The sequence below is a fragment of the Podarcis pityusensis genome, assembly GCF_964106645.2.
Source record: "Podarcis pityusensis genome assembly, chromosome: 6".
Taxonomy (NCBI): domain Eukaryota; kingdom Metazoa; phylum Chordata; class Lepidosauria; order Squamata; family Lacertidae; genus Podarcis; species Podarcis pityusensis.
In genome coordinates this window covers 33,613,603-33,629,851 of record NC_138030.1, presented here as the reverse complement: position 1 = coordinate 33,629,851, position 16,249 = coordinate 33,613,603, and the positions used below count along the sequence as shown (strand labels likewise).

Here is a 16,249-nt window from a genome sequence, read left to right as displayed (position 1 = left end):
TTAGAAAACTTCTCCTGTGTGATTACTTCCTATGATGCAGCTGTTAAAGGCACAGAAGTTCTGCAATAAATAATCAGAGGAGGATCAACACATCTCCAAAGGCAGTAAACAGTAAAACAAAGGCAAGCCAAAGTGCTAATTAGTGGCAAAGGCTGCAGCAGGAGAAAAGGTGTAACACATCACTGGGAGCACCTGTGGCGATGATGGCGGCTGCAGCAAGTGCAAAATTTTGCGATGCAAGGCTGGAATTAGCTAGATCAATATATTTGTCAAAGCTGTGTACAAAGTCCTGCTAGCAAAAAAGAGGGGGGAAATGAGTAGCTTGGAAAATGCCCTTTAACCTGCAACTTCTATTGATTTTTTAAGCTGCTTCCATGACCCCATTGCTGACTGCTGCATGCACCAGAAAATGTTCCTTTTATGGGATTTAGTGCCATTGTTTAAACGAGTAATGAAAGTCTCCTCGCATCACTGGAACTGCATAGCAGTGCCCGCCCTAGGTAGCAAGGAAATGGTATTAAATGCAGAGGAAACTCTTAAGAGATGAGATTTTAATCACACGAATAATAAGTTCCCAGAAGGCAAAAGCTTAGTTCGACAGCTATGGGAAATGTTTCAAACAGTGTTATTAACAGTGGTACCTCCTCCTTCTACAGCTGCACACTTGTAGAAAACATTTTCTTTAATGTTCTGGGATGAATGAATTTTAAAAATCTACACTAAGGGTGAAGACAGACATAACTTTTTTAAAATGCAATTTTCCTTTCCAGCTATTAGGGAAGAGGGAATGCTCAAGATACCTGTAGCTCAAGCTTGCTCTGCACAATGATGATTGGCTGGCAACACCAAGAAACCTTCACTTAAATCTCCAGAGCAGTTTTGCACTTCAGTAATATTAAGAAAGAGAAAAAAGTAGGGGCAAGGGACATTTCCTCATATTAGTTGACAAATGAATAAGACATCAAATCCACAGACAAGGCTGAGCCGCCATTTTGATTCCCAGGTATGCATAACTACCATTTACATTGCAAAGCCTAGAGGGCAAGGGACCCAGTGTGGGTACTTTCTATATTATTATTTATAAAATGTGTATGTTGCTCTTCATCCATAGATCTCTCAAGGTAGTTCACAGCATAAAAATACAAGATAAAAACAGAAAATACATAAAAAACAAGAACAAAACAAAATAAAACAATGCTCCCACTCACAACACATTTAACAGGATGCTAGTCAGCCCAAGGCCTGGTTGAAGAGGTGCCTAAAGGTATATAATAAATGTGCCAGGCAAACCTCCCTGGGGAGAGCATTTCACCTACGCCTTCATTCCTAAAGCTTCAGTAATATATAAAGGGATACAATACATTCTTAAGAAATTTAAGGGGCAGACCTAAGATGGTTTCTACACATAGCATATTCATTTTATTGCTTTCCTCCAACGGTCTCATAGCAGCCACAAATTCTCAGGACAGACTTCTATGTTACTTCCTCCTATATGGAAATTAATAATCATGTAAAAATGTATAAATTCTGGATGCCACTGAAGGAAAAGCAAAATTCTTCCTGAAGGAAAACCGTACTTTAATGCCCCTAGATAAATGCATATATCTATGCTAGACAGAGTTTTTTTATTTTGTAGGTAATGTGTACATGCCAATCTTCCTATTATTTCTCAATGAAGAACTCTGTTAAAATGTCAAAAGCAGGTATATGGATGTCTACAAAAATGGGCGCAATGAAAGGCATCACCATGGCTTCACTTGAGGAGCAGCCCTAGTCTACACATAGAGCAGAATGAGGAAGCACCACTTCAGATTGCAGGTAGGAGATCATTGCTTTGTATAGCTCTTTCATCTAAAAACCTCCCTGTTGATAGAAAACCAACAGATCGGGGAACAGAGTTCAAGCCTACCCCTTGCTTTGCTTGCTAGCTTTCTGCTTGCAGAGAGTGTCTTGGTTTACATAGAGAAACATTCGCTTGCAGGCTGAAGTGTTACTATATTACCACCTCATTCAGCCTCATTCTCTGCCACTAGTATGACAACACTAAGGCAGGGGAACATGAAAGGATGGGGGAAAAGGGGCAGTTTGGCATCCATCCAAGAAATACACTTAATAAACAAAGGAACCACTGAGATAAAAGCAACTGATGATCTCTTGCTTTACACTACTGAGGAAAATAGGGCAACTCACACATGCTCATCAATTGATATTTTACCCTTTGGTGTGCTGATGTGGAATGTATGAATGGCTTCCATTTAAAAGTTTTGTCTTTGAGGTGGCATGGAAACTCTGTGTGGGACAGTTGAGCTGTGACCCTGCAAGTTGTCAAGTGATTTCTGTTGAGAGTGTAAGCAAGCCTGAGGGCATGGCCCAACTATGATGTTATCTATTGAACAGTCTTTGAATTGAAAGTGATTTAGAAAAAATAAGTATTACTGCACTTGTGAACAAGATCTTAGCTGAAGGCTCGTTTTGATTAAATGCGAGCTATCTGGGGATTTTTTTGCTTCTTGTCTGCACTACCCTGTGGCAACATCCGTGGCTGTCCCAACCCCTTGCTCCACCAAGAGCCTCCTCCAGTGCTACCTGCAATTTACCTAGTCATCTTTGCTGCACTACACTTTATGGTTAAGTGTACAGTGGTATCAAATACCTTGGTACTAAAAAAACTTGGAACCCAAACACTGCAAACCCAGAAGTAAGTGTTCTGGTTTGCGAACTTTTTCCGGAAGCCAAACATGCTCCGTTTTGAGGGTTACGCTTCCTATTTGAATATCACACCTCCGTTTTGAGTGCCACACTTCTGTTTTGAGTGTTACGCTGAGGTCTATCTGTTTTTGCTATTTATTTTGCGGTTTTGTTTTTGCGGCTCTTTTTTTTGTTTTTGTGATGGTGTGGAACCCAATTCAGCTACTGATTGTGTGACTGCAGTACTGTACATTGTTTACTGCTTTCATTTTATGGATCAATGGTCTCTGTTATATAGTAAAATTCATGTTAAATTGCTGTTTGAGGGGTTGTTTTTAAAAGTCTGGAACAGATTAATCCATTTTGCATTACTTTTTATGGGAAAATGCGCCTTGGTTTTGGAACGCTTTGGTTTTGGAATGGACTTCTGGAACGGATTACGTTTGAGAACCAAGGTACCACTGTACTGTGACTCTGTTGGCCTAACTGTTGCCAAACAGTGTTAATGCTTTACTTTAGGTAAAGGTAAAGGGACCCCTGACCGTTAAGTCCAGTAGTGGACGACTCTGGGGTTGTGGCATTCATCTCGCTTTACTGGCCGAGGGCGTTTGTCCGCAGACAGCTTCCAGGTCGTGTGGCCAGCATGACTAAGCCACTTCTGGTGAACCAGAGCTGTGCATGGAAATGCTGTTTACCTTCCCGCTAGAGCGGTACCTATTTATCTACTTGCACTTTGACGTGCTTTCGAACTGCTAGGTTAGCAGGAGCAGGGACCAAGCAACGGGAGCTCACCCTGTCACGGGGATTCACCCTGTTGCGGGGACCTTCTGATCGGCAGTCCTAATATGCAAGTTTATAACGCCATTTCAGCCTTGTAGGGATGCTATAGAAACACAAAGGAAGAGTGTGTGAGGGATGTTTCATCATGTTCGGTTATGAAGTGGCCAACTCTTAACTGCCATGTATCTAAAAATAAACATTTATACACTGACACCCCCCCTTAAGTCATGCTGGTAAAGAGCAGGCATGTTGTCTGTGACTGAAAACAATAGCTGTTAGAGTCCCACCATTCCATGTACATGCAGAGAGCTGTGATTCATGTCTGAATGCATAATTTAGTTTTCATAAGCCCTGGCTGAGGTTGATCTCCATCTCCACACCAGCACTGGTGTGACATTCTGTCTACAAATATCCGAGCCAATGGTTTCATCCTGCACCACTCTATCTGCACTTCCATGATGTAATAAGGTCAAGGTGAGCAATTCACCTTCTGAGTGCTGGTGTGTTACTCTCTCCCTCTCTCTCCCTCCTCCTGCCCATAACTAGAACTTAACTGAACCTATTAGTGCTATGGATGGCTCTGTATTTTTCTCTTTCAGTCATTTACAGTGGTACCTCGGGTTACATACGCTTCAGGTTACAGACTCCGCTAACCCAGAAATATTACCTCGGGTTAAGTACTTTGCTTCAGGATGAGAACAGAAATTGTGCTCCGGCGGTGCGGCAGCAGCAGCAGGCCCCATTAGCTAAAGTGGTGCTTCAGGTTAAGAACAGTTTCAGGTTAAGAACAGACCTCCGGAATGAATTAAGTACTTAACCTGAGGTACGACTGTATTTCCAAGCAGAGAACACAACAGAACTCAAGAGGTTCTACATACTGAACTCAAGAGCTGTTGACTGGGTGAGAAGCCTCCAACCACATGTTTCTTTTTTAATTTGACAGAAATGACACGCAGATTTAGGGCAGTGCGACTGGTTCCACTGAAATGGGCACCAAACGGGGGCGCTGCAGGATGTCACAATTATGACTTAGTGAACTGAGCAGAACGGAAAGCAAGAACTGAGGGGGCTGCCAAATTTTGGGCTCACACAGAGCGCTGCTGAAATTTAAAACACCCTAGTCCACCCCTGATGCTGGCATGCTCAGCCTATCAATTTGTTTTCCAAAAATCAAGTTTCTAGGCCTGATGACTGTAAATATAATATCAAAATAATACGGACCGTCCTGGTGGAGCATCAGAAACTATGAGGAGTATGCAGGACTTCCCCTAACAAAGGGGAGGGATTCAGTGCCCTTAACAGAAGCAGAATCAATTATGCAAATGCCCTTAATTTGCAGAACTAGCTGAGCAAACCGAGGACTACAGTTGGGATTCCATTTCTCTCTAAGTTTCTTTGGAATGAGATGTCAGAAACAGCTTTAGTAACTCATGTTCAGGATGCAATTTGCATTGCAGGCTTGAACCCCAATCACCCCATTTTCAAAGGGCAAAGAAAATATACTGGGTGAGATTCACCTGCTGAACCCCATCAGGGAAAGCCCTATGCAAGAACTTCTGCTTGTTCAATGGGATTTTCCTCCCCTTGTGTGCCCTGTGTTTCCCAAATTTAGCTGCGTCTTGGGAGAACCCCTGGAAGAGCATGGGGAAGGGGGAGACGGGGGATTGTACAGTCTGGCAAACTCCAACACTTGCGCAGATGGAATGTTTGTCATGGAACAATGTTGAATTCCACTCAGTGTATATATAACAGAACAGTGTATATAATATAACAGAACAGAACAGGGAAGAAAGTTTTTATAGGAGAAGTTAATGTAAAAGGATCTGGGAGGGGAAAAAACTAGCAGTGTCAGAATGGGCATGGGTGAAAGTCAAGTGCAAAAGGAAAAGGGAAGAAATGATAGGAGAGGCATATTTAGTTCTTCAGAAGCCACTTGTTTGGTGGAATGGACCCACAATGTTGACTTCTCAGCAGTGGGGGCACAGATGAGTTGCTTCTGCTTTTCTTAGAACCTCTGGATAAGCAAATTCTGCCTAAAATGAGGAGGTTATGCAATGTCTAGATCCAATGGCTATACTTAGCTTGAGGAAAGCAGAATGGAGATTGCCATGGCAAAGAATTCTGCAATTCTCAAAGAAGGATAAGATCTCAACAGTAAACAATGTCACCAGCTGCTAGCTGCTTATATTAATCTCCCCCTTCATTTGTCACCATCTCCTCCCTTGCACTATTTTGTGACTGGTGGGTGTCGATCATTTTTAGCCCTCTCACATGGGCACTGGGGGTAGGATTCTCTTTTTTTTAAAGATCATTTTCACTTGTCCCATGTGCTAGTCATGCTGCATAATAATAATAATAATAATAATAATAATAATAAAAATTTTTATTTATATCCAGGTTATTTATATTCAGGTTACAGACTCCACTAACCCAGAAATATTACCTCGGGTTAAGAACTTTGCTTCAGGATGAGAAGAGAAATCGTGCTCTGGAGGCACGGCTGCAGCAGGAGGCCCCATTAGCTAAAGTGGTGCTTCAGGTTAAGAACAGTTTCAGGTTAAGAACAGACCTCCGGAACGAATTAAGTACTTAACCCAAGGTACCACTGTATGCTGCTTTGGAACTTCACATGGATGATACTTATCTCCCTAATGTGTACTGCATGGATGGGAAACTCTGTCTTGCAGATCTACTTAGGTCCACCACATCTTCCTATTAGCCTGCAAATTTGTTCTGGCCAAGCCATAGCCATCTGCCCAGTGGGAGGTAGATAAAATGGGCTTTGTGGTGCTTGCTATCAGCTGATTGTCACTGCTTCAGTAATGCTGTGCAAAGGGCTTCCCCAGTGCTGTGCAGAATTTTTTTGCCCATGCAGTTTGGAATCAAACCGTGCAGCAAAACATCAGGTGATTGATAGGCGGGCAACGCTGCCCCCACTATCAAACTTGACCCATGGGTGTTTGAAATATGGATCCAGGCTACCAGTCAGTTCCAGTTCCCTACTCCTGGTGTACCGCATTGCTAGGGATGGACTGAATATCCTAATTTTTGTTTCAATGATGCGCAGTCACAGGTCCATTCTACTGCATTTTATTTATTCATTAAAATATTTATGTATTACTATGCAATTAAAAAATCATGGTTGTTTACAGCAATAAAAAACAAAAATATACAATGAAAGCCACGTGAAAAAGTTGAAAACAATATTGCATGGGTTTTTTGGAAAGAATGCAAACAAAAATAAATCCACATTTAAATTGTACACATTTTGCACTTTCTCAGAAAATAGGAACATATTTCCCAGAAAATATGAATTTTGAACATAAAATAAGTATTTTTGTGCACACTTTTTGCACACCAAAACCGCTTCACAAAATCCGGATAAGTGCAAAATCCAACTGGGAGTTGCATTCCAGTTCACAAGCACGTCTGCGAGTGTCAGTTTGGTCAGTCTGCTGTGAAAAGCAGACCTAACAAATTCCTCCTTCAAAATGAAGGAATGATGCCCTTAGAAGGACTAAAATAAACTCTGAGTCTATGTAAAGTTATAGAAGTGTATATGCACAATGGACATTCTTAAGCCATCATGGAAGTGTGCCCATAATTGAAGAGTCCCAAGCTGTTCCTTAAGAGTTATTTATTTTTTGCTTCCTTTTAGATTAGCAACCCACTGCACCGCCTGGGCACAGAGAACCACGCAGCTCTGGGAAAGTGTTGATAGCAAAACAATGTCAAGGATAAACAAATGTGCCCCATTGTGGCTGTTTATTTCCTTTGCTGTTTCTATGGTTTCAATGAAGAGCTATTTTCTTCTCCTGGCGGGTTGATGTTGGTACTCAGATCTAAGAGATGTCTTAGATGAGATATAAACTAGAGTACCAGCAATTAAAGTGATGTTATTCTTTTGGAATTCAGGGCTAAACATCTCTACTAATGGAAAGACTCTTGTCAGTGTGCAGCAGAGCACAAGATTCTGGTATGCTTAATACACAAATATGAGAAGTTATGGCTAACAAGATAAAGAGCAAACTTGTATTCATTACATGGCCTACAATACCCTCAGTGATAGTTTCTTTCACCATGTGACCAGAGATGCTGAAACTGAAAACTACTTCTAAGAAAGAAGATCCCAGTTCTCCAAATAATATGTTAGGCAACGGAACAAGCAAACCTTTTAAAGATTGTTGCCATCTTCAAAAGCAAATTATTGATAAATTAGCCCAGTCAGCCAAACAGCAACTTGAATGCAGATTTTAAACAAACTTCTGGCCAACCAGACGTAATTAGTCCACAGGCTCTCCTTATGGTGAAAAAGACAACTCATTTCTAGCTGTATTGGTCAAAGCTAGCTGCAAGCACTGTTTGGCTTTCATCTTGCCAGGCTTCCACAACAATCCTGCCCACCAAGGGAGCATGTATGGTTGGGGTCACCAATGCAAGGGCATCTTGGGTGCAGTAGCATCTTGAAGGTATTTCCAAGTGCCCATGAAGCCTCTGAGTGTCCCCCACCCCCATTCATTGCCCCTCTTGGTGAGTGGTCACCCTTTTCTGCCTTGAAAAGAGGAGGAACTTTGTCTTTCAGCTCTATGTGCTTTTCACGGCTCAGATTAAATCAACTGAATCCAAGTTTCAGCTTGGCATGGTCTTCAAGTGGTGAGAAGAGGAGCCAATCCAGGGGAAGGGAGCAAGAAGTGACAGGAGAGAGCAGTGCCCAAGGTTGGGTTGGACTACATGACCATTGGAGCCGCATCCAACTCTACAATAATATTATTCACTCGCTCAAAAATGTGTCCCTGTGCCTAAAACAGTTGGCGACCTCTCACGTATTGCCTGTCCAGTCAGTGATGGGGAAGAAGTGGGCAGGCTGCTGCTGGTGTTACACAGGGGATACATCAGAAGTATGATCGAGGAGGGCAGCAAATCTCTTAGGGTCTGCCATTTTTAATAGAGGCCTTTCCCAATGGCATGACAGATGGATGGTCATCTGTCATGGATGCATTAGTTGAGATTCCTGTATTGCAGGGGGTTGGACTAGATGTCCCTTGGAGCCCCTTCCAACTCTATGATTCTATGTTTTAGGGCCTTTATAGATGACAGTCTATGGGAATTTACCTTTCCTGCTCAGATGATGGTTCTAGCTAAAGACATTATTCAGAGGTTGAATATTCGCAGCTGGTACCACTCAAGCAAGGAATCTTTAGCAGCCATTTAAGCAAAATAGGGGGTGGAAAAGAACAAGGCTTCCCTTCCCCCATGATTGTGACCTCAATGTCAAAAACTCCCACCCCGTTGCTTCTGCTTTTCTGAATTCTTCTGAAGTTGCACCCTTCCCCTCCACAGCACTGCAGTGCAATTGCCTCCCGTGATGCATCAACAATAGCAAAAGATAAGAGGGAGCAGATTCTGTACATTTGCATGAACTCTGACAGCCACCAGAAGAAAGTGCATATTGTAATATTGCTTGTCAGAATATATTAAAAATTATTGCCTTTCACTTGTGCTCTATACACTATTCTGCACAAGAGTCGGTAAGCAGCTTGCTTGCTTATCTGGATATCCTCTGCTTTTAATATTTGCAAAAGTGATTTGCCTCAGTACATCTGGAACAAAAGGAACACGCTGCAGCAAACTGGCAAACCATTAATGCCTTTATTGTATACAGGTTCAGGAGATCACAACGAAGAAAGGCTAGATTTCCTACTAATCAACTACAGCCACACATCGTGTCATGCTCCATAATATGATAGACATTGAAATGTATTCACAGAGTACTGCACTTGGCTTGGAAATTCCAGCTTAAAACATTCTGGGCATTCTACAGATACAAAGGGAGGTCTTCCACGCAGAGCCATAGTGGCGTCCACACTCATGCCACAAATAAGAGAGGCCTGCATTAATCATCGCTCACAGGGTGGATGCTCACAAATGCTGCAAATACATTTTTGACCAAACGTACGAAGGATCCAAGACACACGCGAGGGGTAACACTTTATCTCTGGGGAAATGGTTCAAGAAGCCACAAAGCTTTACACATCTCGGAGACACAAATAGAAAAGCTCACAGAATTCTAACCAATGCTCACATGTCAGTGTTATTTAAAAAACTTGTTAGTGGTTTCATGGTTGATGTCCCACAGGGGAGGGAAGCAAGACATTAAACCCCATCACAATCACATGCTTATTGGGGCAAAAAGCATTTGTGCTTTTGTAGATTCCAGCCTTTTTGACTTGCTTTTAATGTGGCACTAGGCTTCATGAACCTGTGACCATATGGCCAGCCCGTAGGTGCAGACAATTTGCAAGTTATAGGCATTTTCCCACAAGAGGGTTGCAGAGACAGACTGATGATCTCATCTGCCCCAAAGACAAAAGATGATCGTATGCAGAAAAGACACTCTAACAAAGGTAACTCATTCACTCAATATGTTTTTTTACTGTAACTGAGATATCATGGGTTAGATGAGGATGACAGATGATCCGTAACACACTGCTTCCTTCAAAACACACTTAACTTCACAAGGCACTTTGCACTAGAACACCTCAGCTTCATTTCCTTTGGATCAGTTTGTACCTGCCTGCTCCCCACTTTGATAGCTGCATAAATTGATTGCACAAAACAGCCATTGCAGAAAGAGAGTATCTACAAAAGAGAGGATCCGACGGAGAAAGGAAGCCTGTCCTTCCCCACTGAAGTATCCCACGTATCTAGCAGCTGTTAGGTTAGCCTCCCCGTGATCAGAAGCAGAGGGATGCGCAGGGCAGAGCGGTTGCACACCAGCCCATGTTATTTCAATTTCGCTCTAGCAGGCTCAAGAGATCATGAAGGGTGGCATGTAGTAGGGGGTTGTGCAACGAAGGATGGTCAAGGGGGAGAGAGAAACCGGCTGGCTGGGATTGTGCTACAGTTTATCAGCACGTACGTAAGCGTGTCGGTTTGCAGCCTGAAGGAGCAAGATTCTTAGCTGACAGCAAAAGGCTTACTCTGTTTGCTCTTCCCGATGAAGTGGAGGCGCGGGAAAGCTCAGTTAGCAGGGAATGAGACTCTTCATCTCAGGGTCGTGAGTTCGAGCCCCGCGCTGGGCAAAAGAGCCCTGCATCGCAGGGGGTTGGACTAGATGACCCCCGTGGTCCCAGCTCCACGATCTATGAAACAGCCTCTCTCTGCCCCATCACCAGACTTTACTGCTCGCCTTTCCCGGGCATTCTGAATCCCATTCAATCTCTCCCCGCTTCTTTGACCACTGCTTCCCACAGCCCCGTAGTCCCCGATCGCCTTTTGCTCCCCGGCTCGTTCTCCCCGGCCGCGATCGCCCCGCACTGACCCAGAAGATGAAGTTGAAGATGAAGAGCAGGAACTTGACGCAGCGCATCCCTCCTTGCACTCTCCCCATGGCCGGCGTCTCTCTCGCAGCTGCAGCAGCGGCACCACACGCTCCTTCGCCAACAGCTCGCCGCTGCTAACAGACGCCTTCGCCCGCGGTGGCTGCCCGGCTGCGAGGGCGGGGCCGGGGCCTGCGAGGAGGAGGCAGGTGCCGGGCGGGGCCGAGGGAGCGCGCGCGCGGAGCGGAGCCGGAGACGCCTCGGGGTCCCTCGCCCGGGCTCAGCGGACAAGAAAAGAGGCGCCCGGAGAAGAAGACCAGCCCCAGGCCCCCTGTCCCGGAAGAAGCCTCGCTCTCTTGTCCAAAATGAGCACAGGATTCCTGTCCTCGTCGCTCAGCCCCGCTCGTGAAAACAGATCCCCAGAGTAAGTTTGGGCACCAATCCAGGCCTTCACGCCACGCATCCCATCAGCGGCCAGATCTACAGGTGCAAGAGAGCGAGGTGGCAGAACGGCCTCCCTTCCCCTTTAAAAACACCACCACATTTAAACCACATGGAAACCCACAAACGCACAACTCCCTGCAAATAGAAAACTTGCACGCTGGGTTGAAAACGAGCCCAGCTCTTCTTCCGCATTGCTTCCTTGTCAGAATATGAAAAGGCAATCTGCCGTCTGAAGCGGTGCAGTCCCTGCCACCTCTCCCGACCGTTTCATTCTGTTGCTTGTGTGCAGAATGACCCCGGTAGCTGTCCATGTTGACTATGTTGAAAAAAGGTGTTTAAATCACCTTTGACCTTCCAGCTGTTGTTGGACTCCAACTCCCATGGGCTGCAGCCAGTACACCAATGGAGAGGAATGATGAGAGCTATAGGTCAGCACCATGGGTGCAACACTGGGGAGGCCTTCTGGACTGCAAATCCCATCACCACTGATCATTGGTCATGCTGGCTGGGGTTGGTAGGAGCTGGAGTTCGGTGACATTTGTAGGGCCGCAGGGTAGCCACAGATGCTCTATGTTGCCTGGAAGCCACTCTCCAGAATTCTGAATTGCAGACTTTCCTAGCTCTTCCCTTTCCAGCTGAGCCTAAAATGACATTCTACATGCCAAGTATGTTGTCAACCAGACAACCACTGAACTGTGCTGCTTATCATGGAGTATTTGGGAGTCAGGCGAGATGTAATGATTCGGAGGCCATTAGTCTAAATCACAGAATGAGGCCTGGCATGAAACACGTTGTGTAATCTGCACTCAGCCAACAATTTATACAACAGGCATTCCTCTGCTCCAGCAGTCGTGTGTGACTTGAGGGCATGTCCACAAATCCTCAATTTCTGAGGAAGGGTTGAATGGTATCCCAGATGAGAGAATGTCTCAAAATTATAAACTATCACTCAGTTCAGCCCCAGACTCTGTTTGAACTGCCCAGGTGCTTTTCTTACTGCCAATAAAGTGCCCTGTGCCCTAAGCCACACCTCCTGGGAAAGCCCAGGGCATCCTCAATGACTGCTTGTGTTGTGGGTAGGGAACCTCCTGGTTGTCAGTCTGACTTGTCAGCACCCGTGAAGGCGAGATGGTTGCCGCTGGCTGTGTTAACTCTGTTGCAATTTGTTTTTCCAGTCGTCAGGGGAGCTAAGAATCTGGGACGGAAGCCCTCTTGGAAAGCTACTTTTTAGGCTCCCTGGCAGAAAAGTTAAAAGATGCAGGCAGTTTGTAGGGCACTCAGTGGACTACAGAATCCAGTTCGCACAGCAATTAAACTCTGTTGCAATTCTCCTTAGTTTGGCATATAGCAGGGAACACGCCTTACTGGATGAAGAAGGCTGAAACAAGGCTGATTGCAGTGCTCTGGGTGCAGGTGGATCTTGGTTTCAAAATGTTGAGGGTTTAGAAGGCCAGCACTTTGAATTAAACCCAGAAGCAGTAGAGGCTGGTCCATTACAGTAAATGGGGCACTGTCCTACCAACCAAAGTGTGTTCTCAGCGAGCCCCCACATTCTTTCTTACAACCAGTCAGAGGGCTGCATTGCTTGTCATTAGCTCTCACTCTACCTATCATTGGCTTCCCTGCCTTCCACCATATCCAGTGGGCTGCCCCAAAGCCAGCACAGCCCTGTCCATTCTGAACTCACTGTTGGTCTGAAAGAGCGTCTCTGTTCTTCTCCCTTTGCCAGTTCTCAATCAGCCTTCACAAGGAGCACACTAGAGCAGTTTTGGATGCCCTGCTAGGAAGGAAACGGAGGTGAGGCAGACACTTTGGAAGGGCACACTAGCGAAATACTGAATTTGTTTCAAATGTTTATTTTCCATTTAATGCATGAAAAATAACTCCGAGGCTCCACCAGTTCCCAGCTTGTGCTGGGGCTGCTGTCAGCACTTTTGAGATGGGTCTCTATTGAGATCTGATCTCTAGAATTTTGCAGCATTTTCTTTTCCTGCTAAGGATGGGTGGATATTTGACTCACATGCCATGCACCAGCAAAGCAAGGGAACTGAGTATTGGAAGGGCAAGTATACTCTGTGCATTAAACCCAGAAAGATAAAAACAACTTCTGTTTTTGCTCTACTTTAAAGACAGATAATACTTGAAATCAGAAGTAGGCTTACCATAAAGCAAAGTGAAGCCTGTAAATCAGTGGTGGGAAACATTTTTCAGGGCACATTCTGTTGAGGGGGGACTTCTGGGGGCCATATGTCAGTGGTGGGCAGGGTCAGATACTGGTTGGTGGGACACTTCCCTTTAGTCAGAGGTTTCTGCACACCATTTCTCCATCCTCTCTGCAGGCAAGCAAGAGGGATTGCTGCAAAACTGTGGAGGGTGGGGGGGATCTGGCAGGGGGAGTGTCTAGAGGGTCGGGCAGAGAGGGCTGCACTTTTTGCTCCTGGGCCTGAGGTTCTCCACCTCTGCTGCATTTTGGAGGTGATTAAAGGTGTACCAGAGTGGGAGACAAATAATTCTGAGTCACAGGGTAAAGCCTCAGCAAAATTGTTCTGGAAAGAACAGAAGCTGGCCCAAACAAGGTTGTTGACTCCCTGCCAAATAAAAGTTAAGCAGGTGGGGCATGGATGAGGAAACTCCAGCAGATACATTTCTTGTGTTAAGCAGTACTTCAAAGCACCGGAGCAGGGCCAGTAAAAAAAATGCGATGGTTTTAGTCCAAAAACACCATTACATTTAAGATGCGTATGTACCTTGGAGTAACCCTCAGTGAACACGAGCGGGAGGTTCTCTTTGTGAAATCTTCTCAGGACAAAATGATGTGGAAACTGCACTCTATTATTTAGCTCCAAATGGCAGCTTTACAGGACAAAGGCTTCAGCTACCATTTAATAAGATGCTGTTGCATCAGGGTAGCTGTTAGAAAGAACTTCCATTTTATCCTGGCACCACCTGCCAATGCTCTTTTACATGTTGAAACAGGAAACCCTCAATAGTCACTCATGCAGAAGATGGAGTGTATTGAACTGGGGAAGAAGCAGAAGATAATGGGTTATATCCAGTGGGTGCCCTCTGAATATGACTAATGGTGTCACCCAACAATATCAATGATTTATAATGAGCATTAAGACTAAATTATAGGGCATGGTCTAAGCGAATTTGATTTAGACAGCTTGCTTAAGTTGAGCAGGTCTGGCTCTAGTCAGGGCCTGGATGGGAGACTACTCAGGAACCCCATGTATTCTGCTTTCATGGTGGAAGAAAAGTGGGATGCAAAAAATAAATAGTATAAATAATCAAATGTCATCTTACCAGATTTTTCACATGCTATTTTTGGGCAATAGAATTTCAAAAGCAAATTTTGCTGTGTAGAACTAAAAGAAAACATCTGACTGTGGATTGTAAGTCAGTGTTTTTAAGCAAAACTGCATTTTCTGACTCCCACATGTAGTAAAAATGACAATTTGCTGTTGGCTGATTTATAAATGCATTGTTTTACCCTTTGCTTGGGTCTGTGAAACACACTAACACGCCACTTATTTCTATTGATCTGAATGCATTTTGCATGAGTCTACTTGGATGCTGGAGGTAAGTAGCTGTTTGGTGGGGAAAAGCTTGTAGGGATGAGGGATGGACTTACAGTGTGCATTTGGGTATTAGGGTCCTGGTGGTGTCAAGGTACTGAGCTGTTCTCCCGATGTACAGTGATTCCCATCAGTCTCAGTCAGCCAGAGCCAATGATCAGAGATGATGGCACTGGGAGTCCAACAACATCTGCAAGAACATGTGTCCCATTTCAAAGGCTTAGGTTTCCTATAAGCTGTTAAGAGGTAGGTGGGGTTGGGGGAAGGTGGGGATTAAGGGAGTTAGTATGGGAGAGAATTGTAGGCTCAAATTTGAGATGAAAGGGAGTGCTGTAAGAAGCCCAAAGGCATAGTAGCAAGTGGATGATGTCAACCCTAGAAAAAAACAAACCATGGAGTTGTACTAACATCTTTAGTGCTAGGGCTTCTGTGTCTAACAGCTGTCTAAATAAAACCACAAATTCAGCAGGTGGATCTGTATGCAGAGAAGATGGAAGGGAAAACTTCACCTGTTTGAATATTCACCTGGCATGCAATTGTAAAAGGCACACAAATTCTCTCAGAAAACAACCACCAAAAATGGAAAAATCTAGTTATGCATGGGGGTCTCATCTCTAGGGATGGAGTTGGATTGTTGAGCACCTCTTATTCCCACAATTAGAGTTTGATGCTGGAAATTAATAAAATCCTTGGGACATAAGCTAATATGAACAGAATGTTTTCTTTGTGCCTTGAAGGAAAACTGTTGAATTCTTTTCCTCTTAAGATCAGCCGCGTACATTCCCTTTTAGAAGGGAGTGAAAAAGTATCTGCTTCATTATGCTTGTCCTGTTTGATATTATCTGATAAACTTGGAGTGTTAATGCTATGCCGCCATATTTGTTATTATCTGGTAATTGCTGTTCCACTTTGCTTTGGTAATAGTTGTGAATTGTTTCATTGACTTCATTGATATTATAACTGTCAGTGCTTTTTTTCTAAAAAAAAAATGTTTAGGGGTACTCTCATTTTCCTATTCATTTTGAAATAATGCCTCTCAATGAGGGCAGACTTAGATTCACAAAATGTTTAGGTGTATGTGCCCCGCTGCGTCCCCCCAGAAAAAAAGCACTGATTACTGTGATCAATTATTGTTATGGGCTGCTTTGAAATCTGTTATCATTGAAAAGCAGTATGTAGATATTGCTTATGTGACTGAAACATGCTTTCGGCAACAGAGCCAGAAGTTGCCAAACTATCTGCATAAAACTGGCAAGGCAACCTTCACCAATAGCTGCCAGCATTGCAAGATTACAAAATGAAGGAACAAATAGCCTCCTCCCTGATCTATTAGCAGGAACACAGCTGTGGCTTCTTCTGCCATGTTCTTCCCCATGTCTTGTCACCCCGACTGCTTCGTCATGTGACATATGGATGGTATGGGATACTCTGGCTTTCAAA

At 44.2% G+C, this 16,249-nt stretch overlaps 1 protein-coding gene across 1 annotated transcript in view; it reads right to left on the bottom strand.

The window, feature by feature from the left end:
- TSPAN2 (tetraspanin 2) overlaps nt 1-10,947 on the bottom strand; it is a 64,074-nt gene extending 53,127 nt beyond the window's left edge. Inside the window, exon 1 of the mRNA XM_081009928.1 lies at nt 10,790-10,947. Coding sequence (XP_080866054.1) covers nt 10,790-10,858 — 69 coding nt within the window. The 5' untranslated portion in view covers nt 10,859-10,947. The remainder of the gene's footprint in view (nt 1-10,789) is intronic.
- Between the last annotated feature and the right edge of the window lie 5,302 nt (nt 10,948-16,249).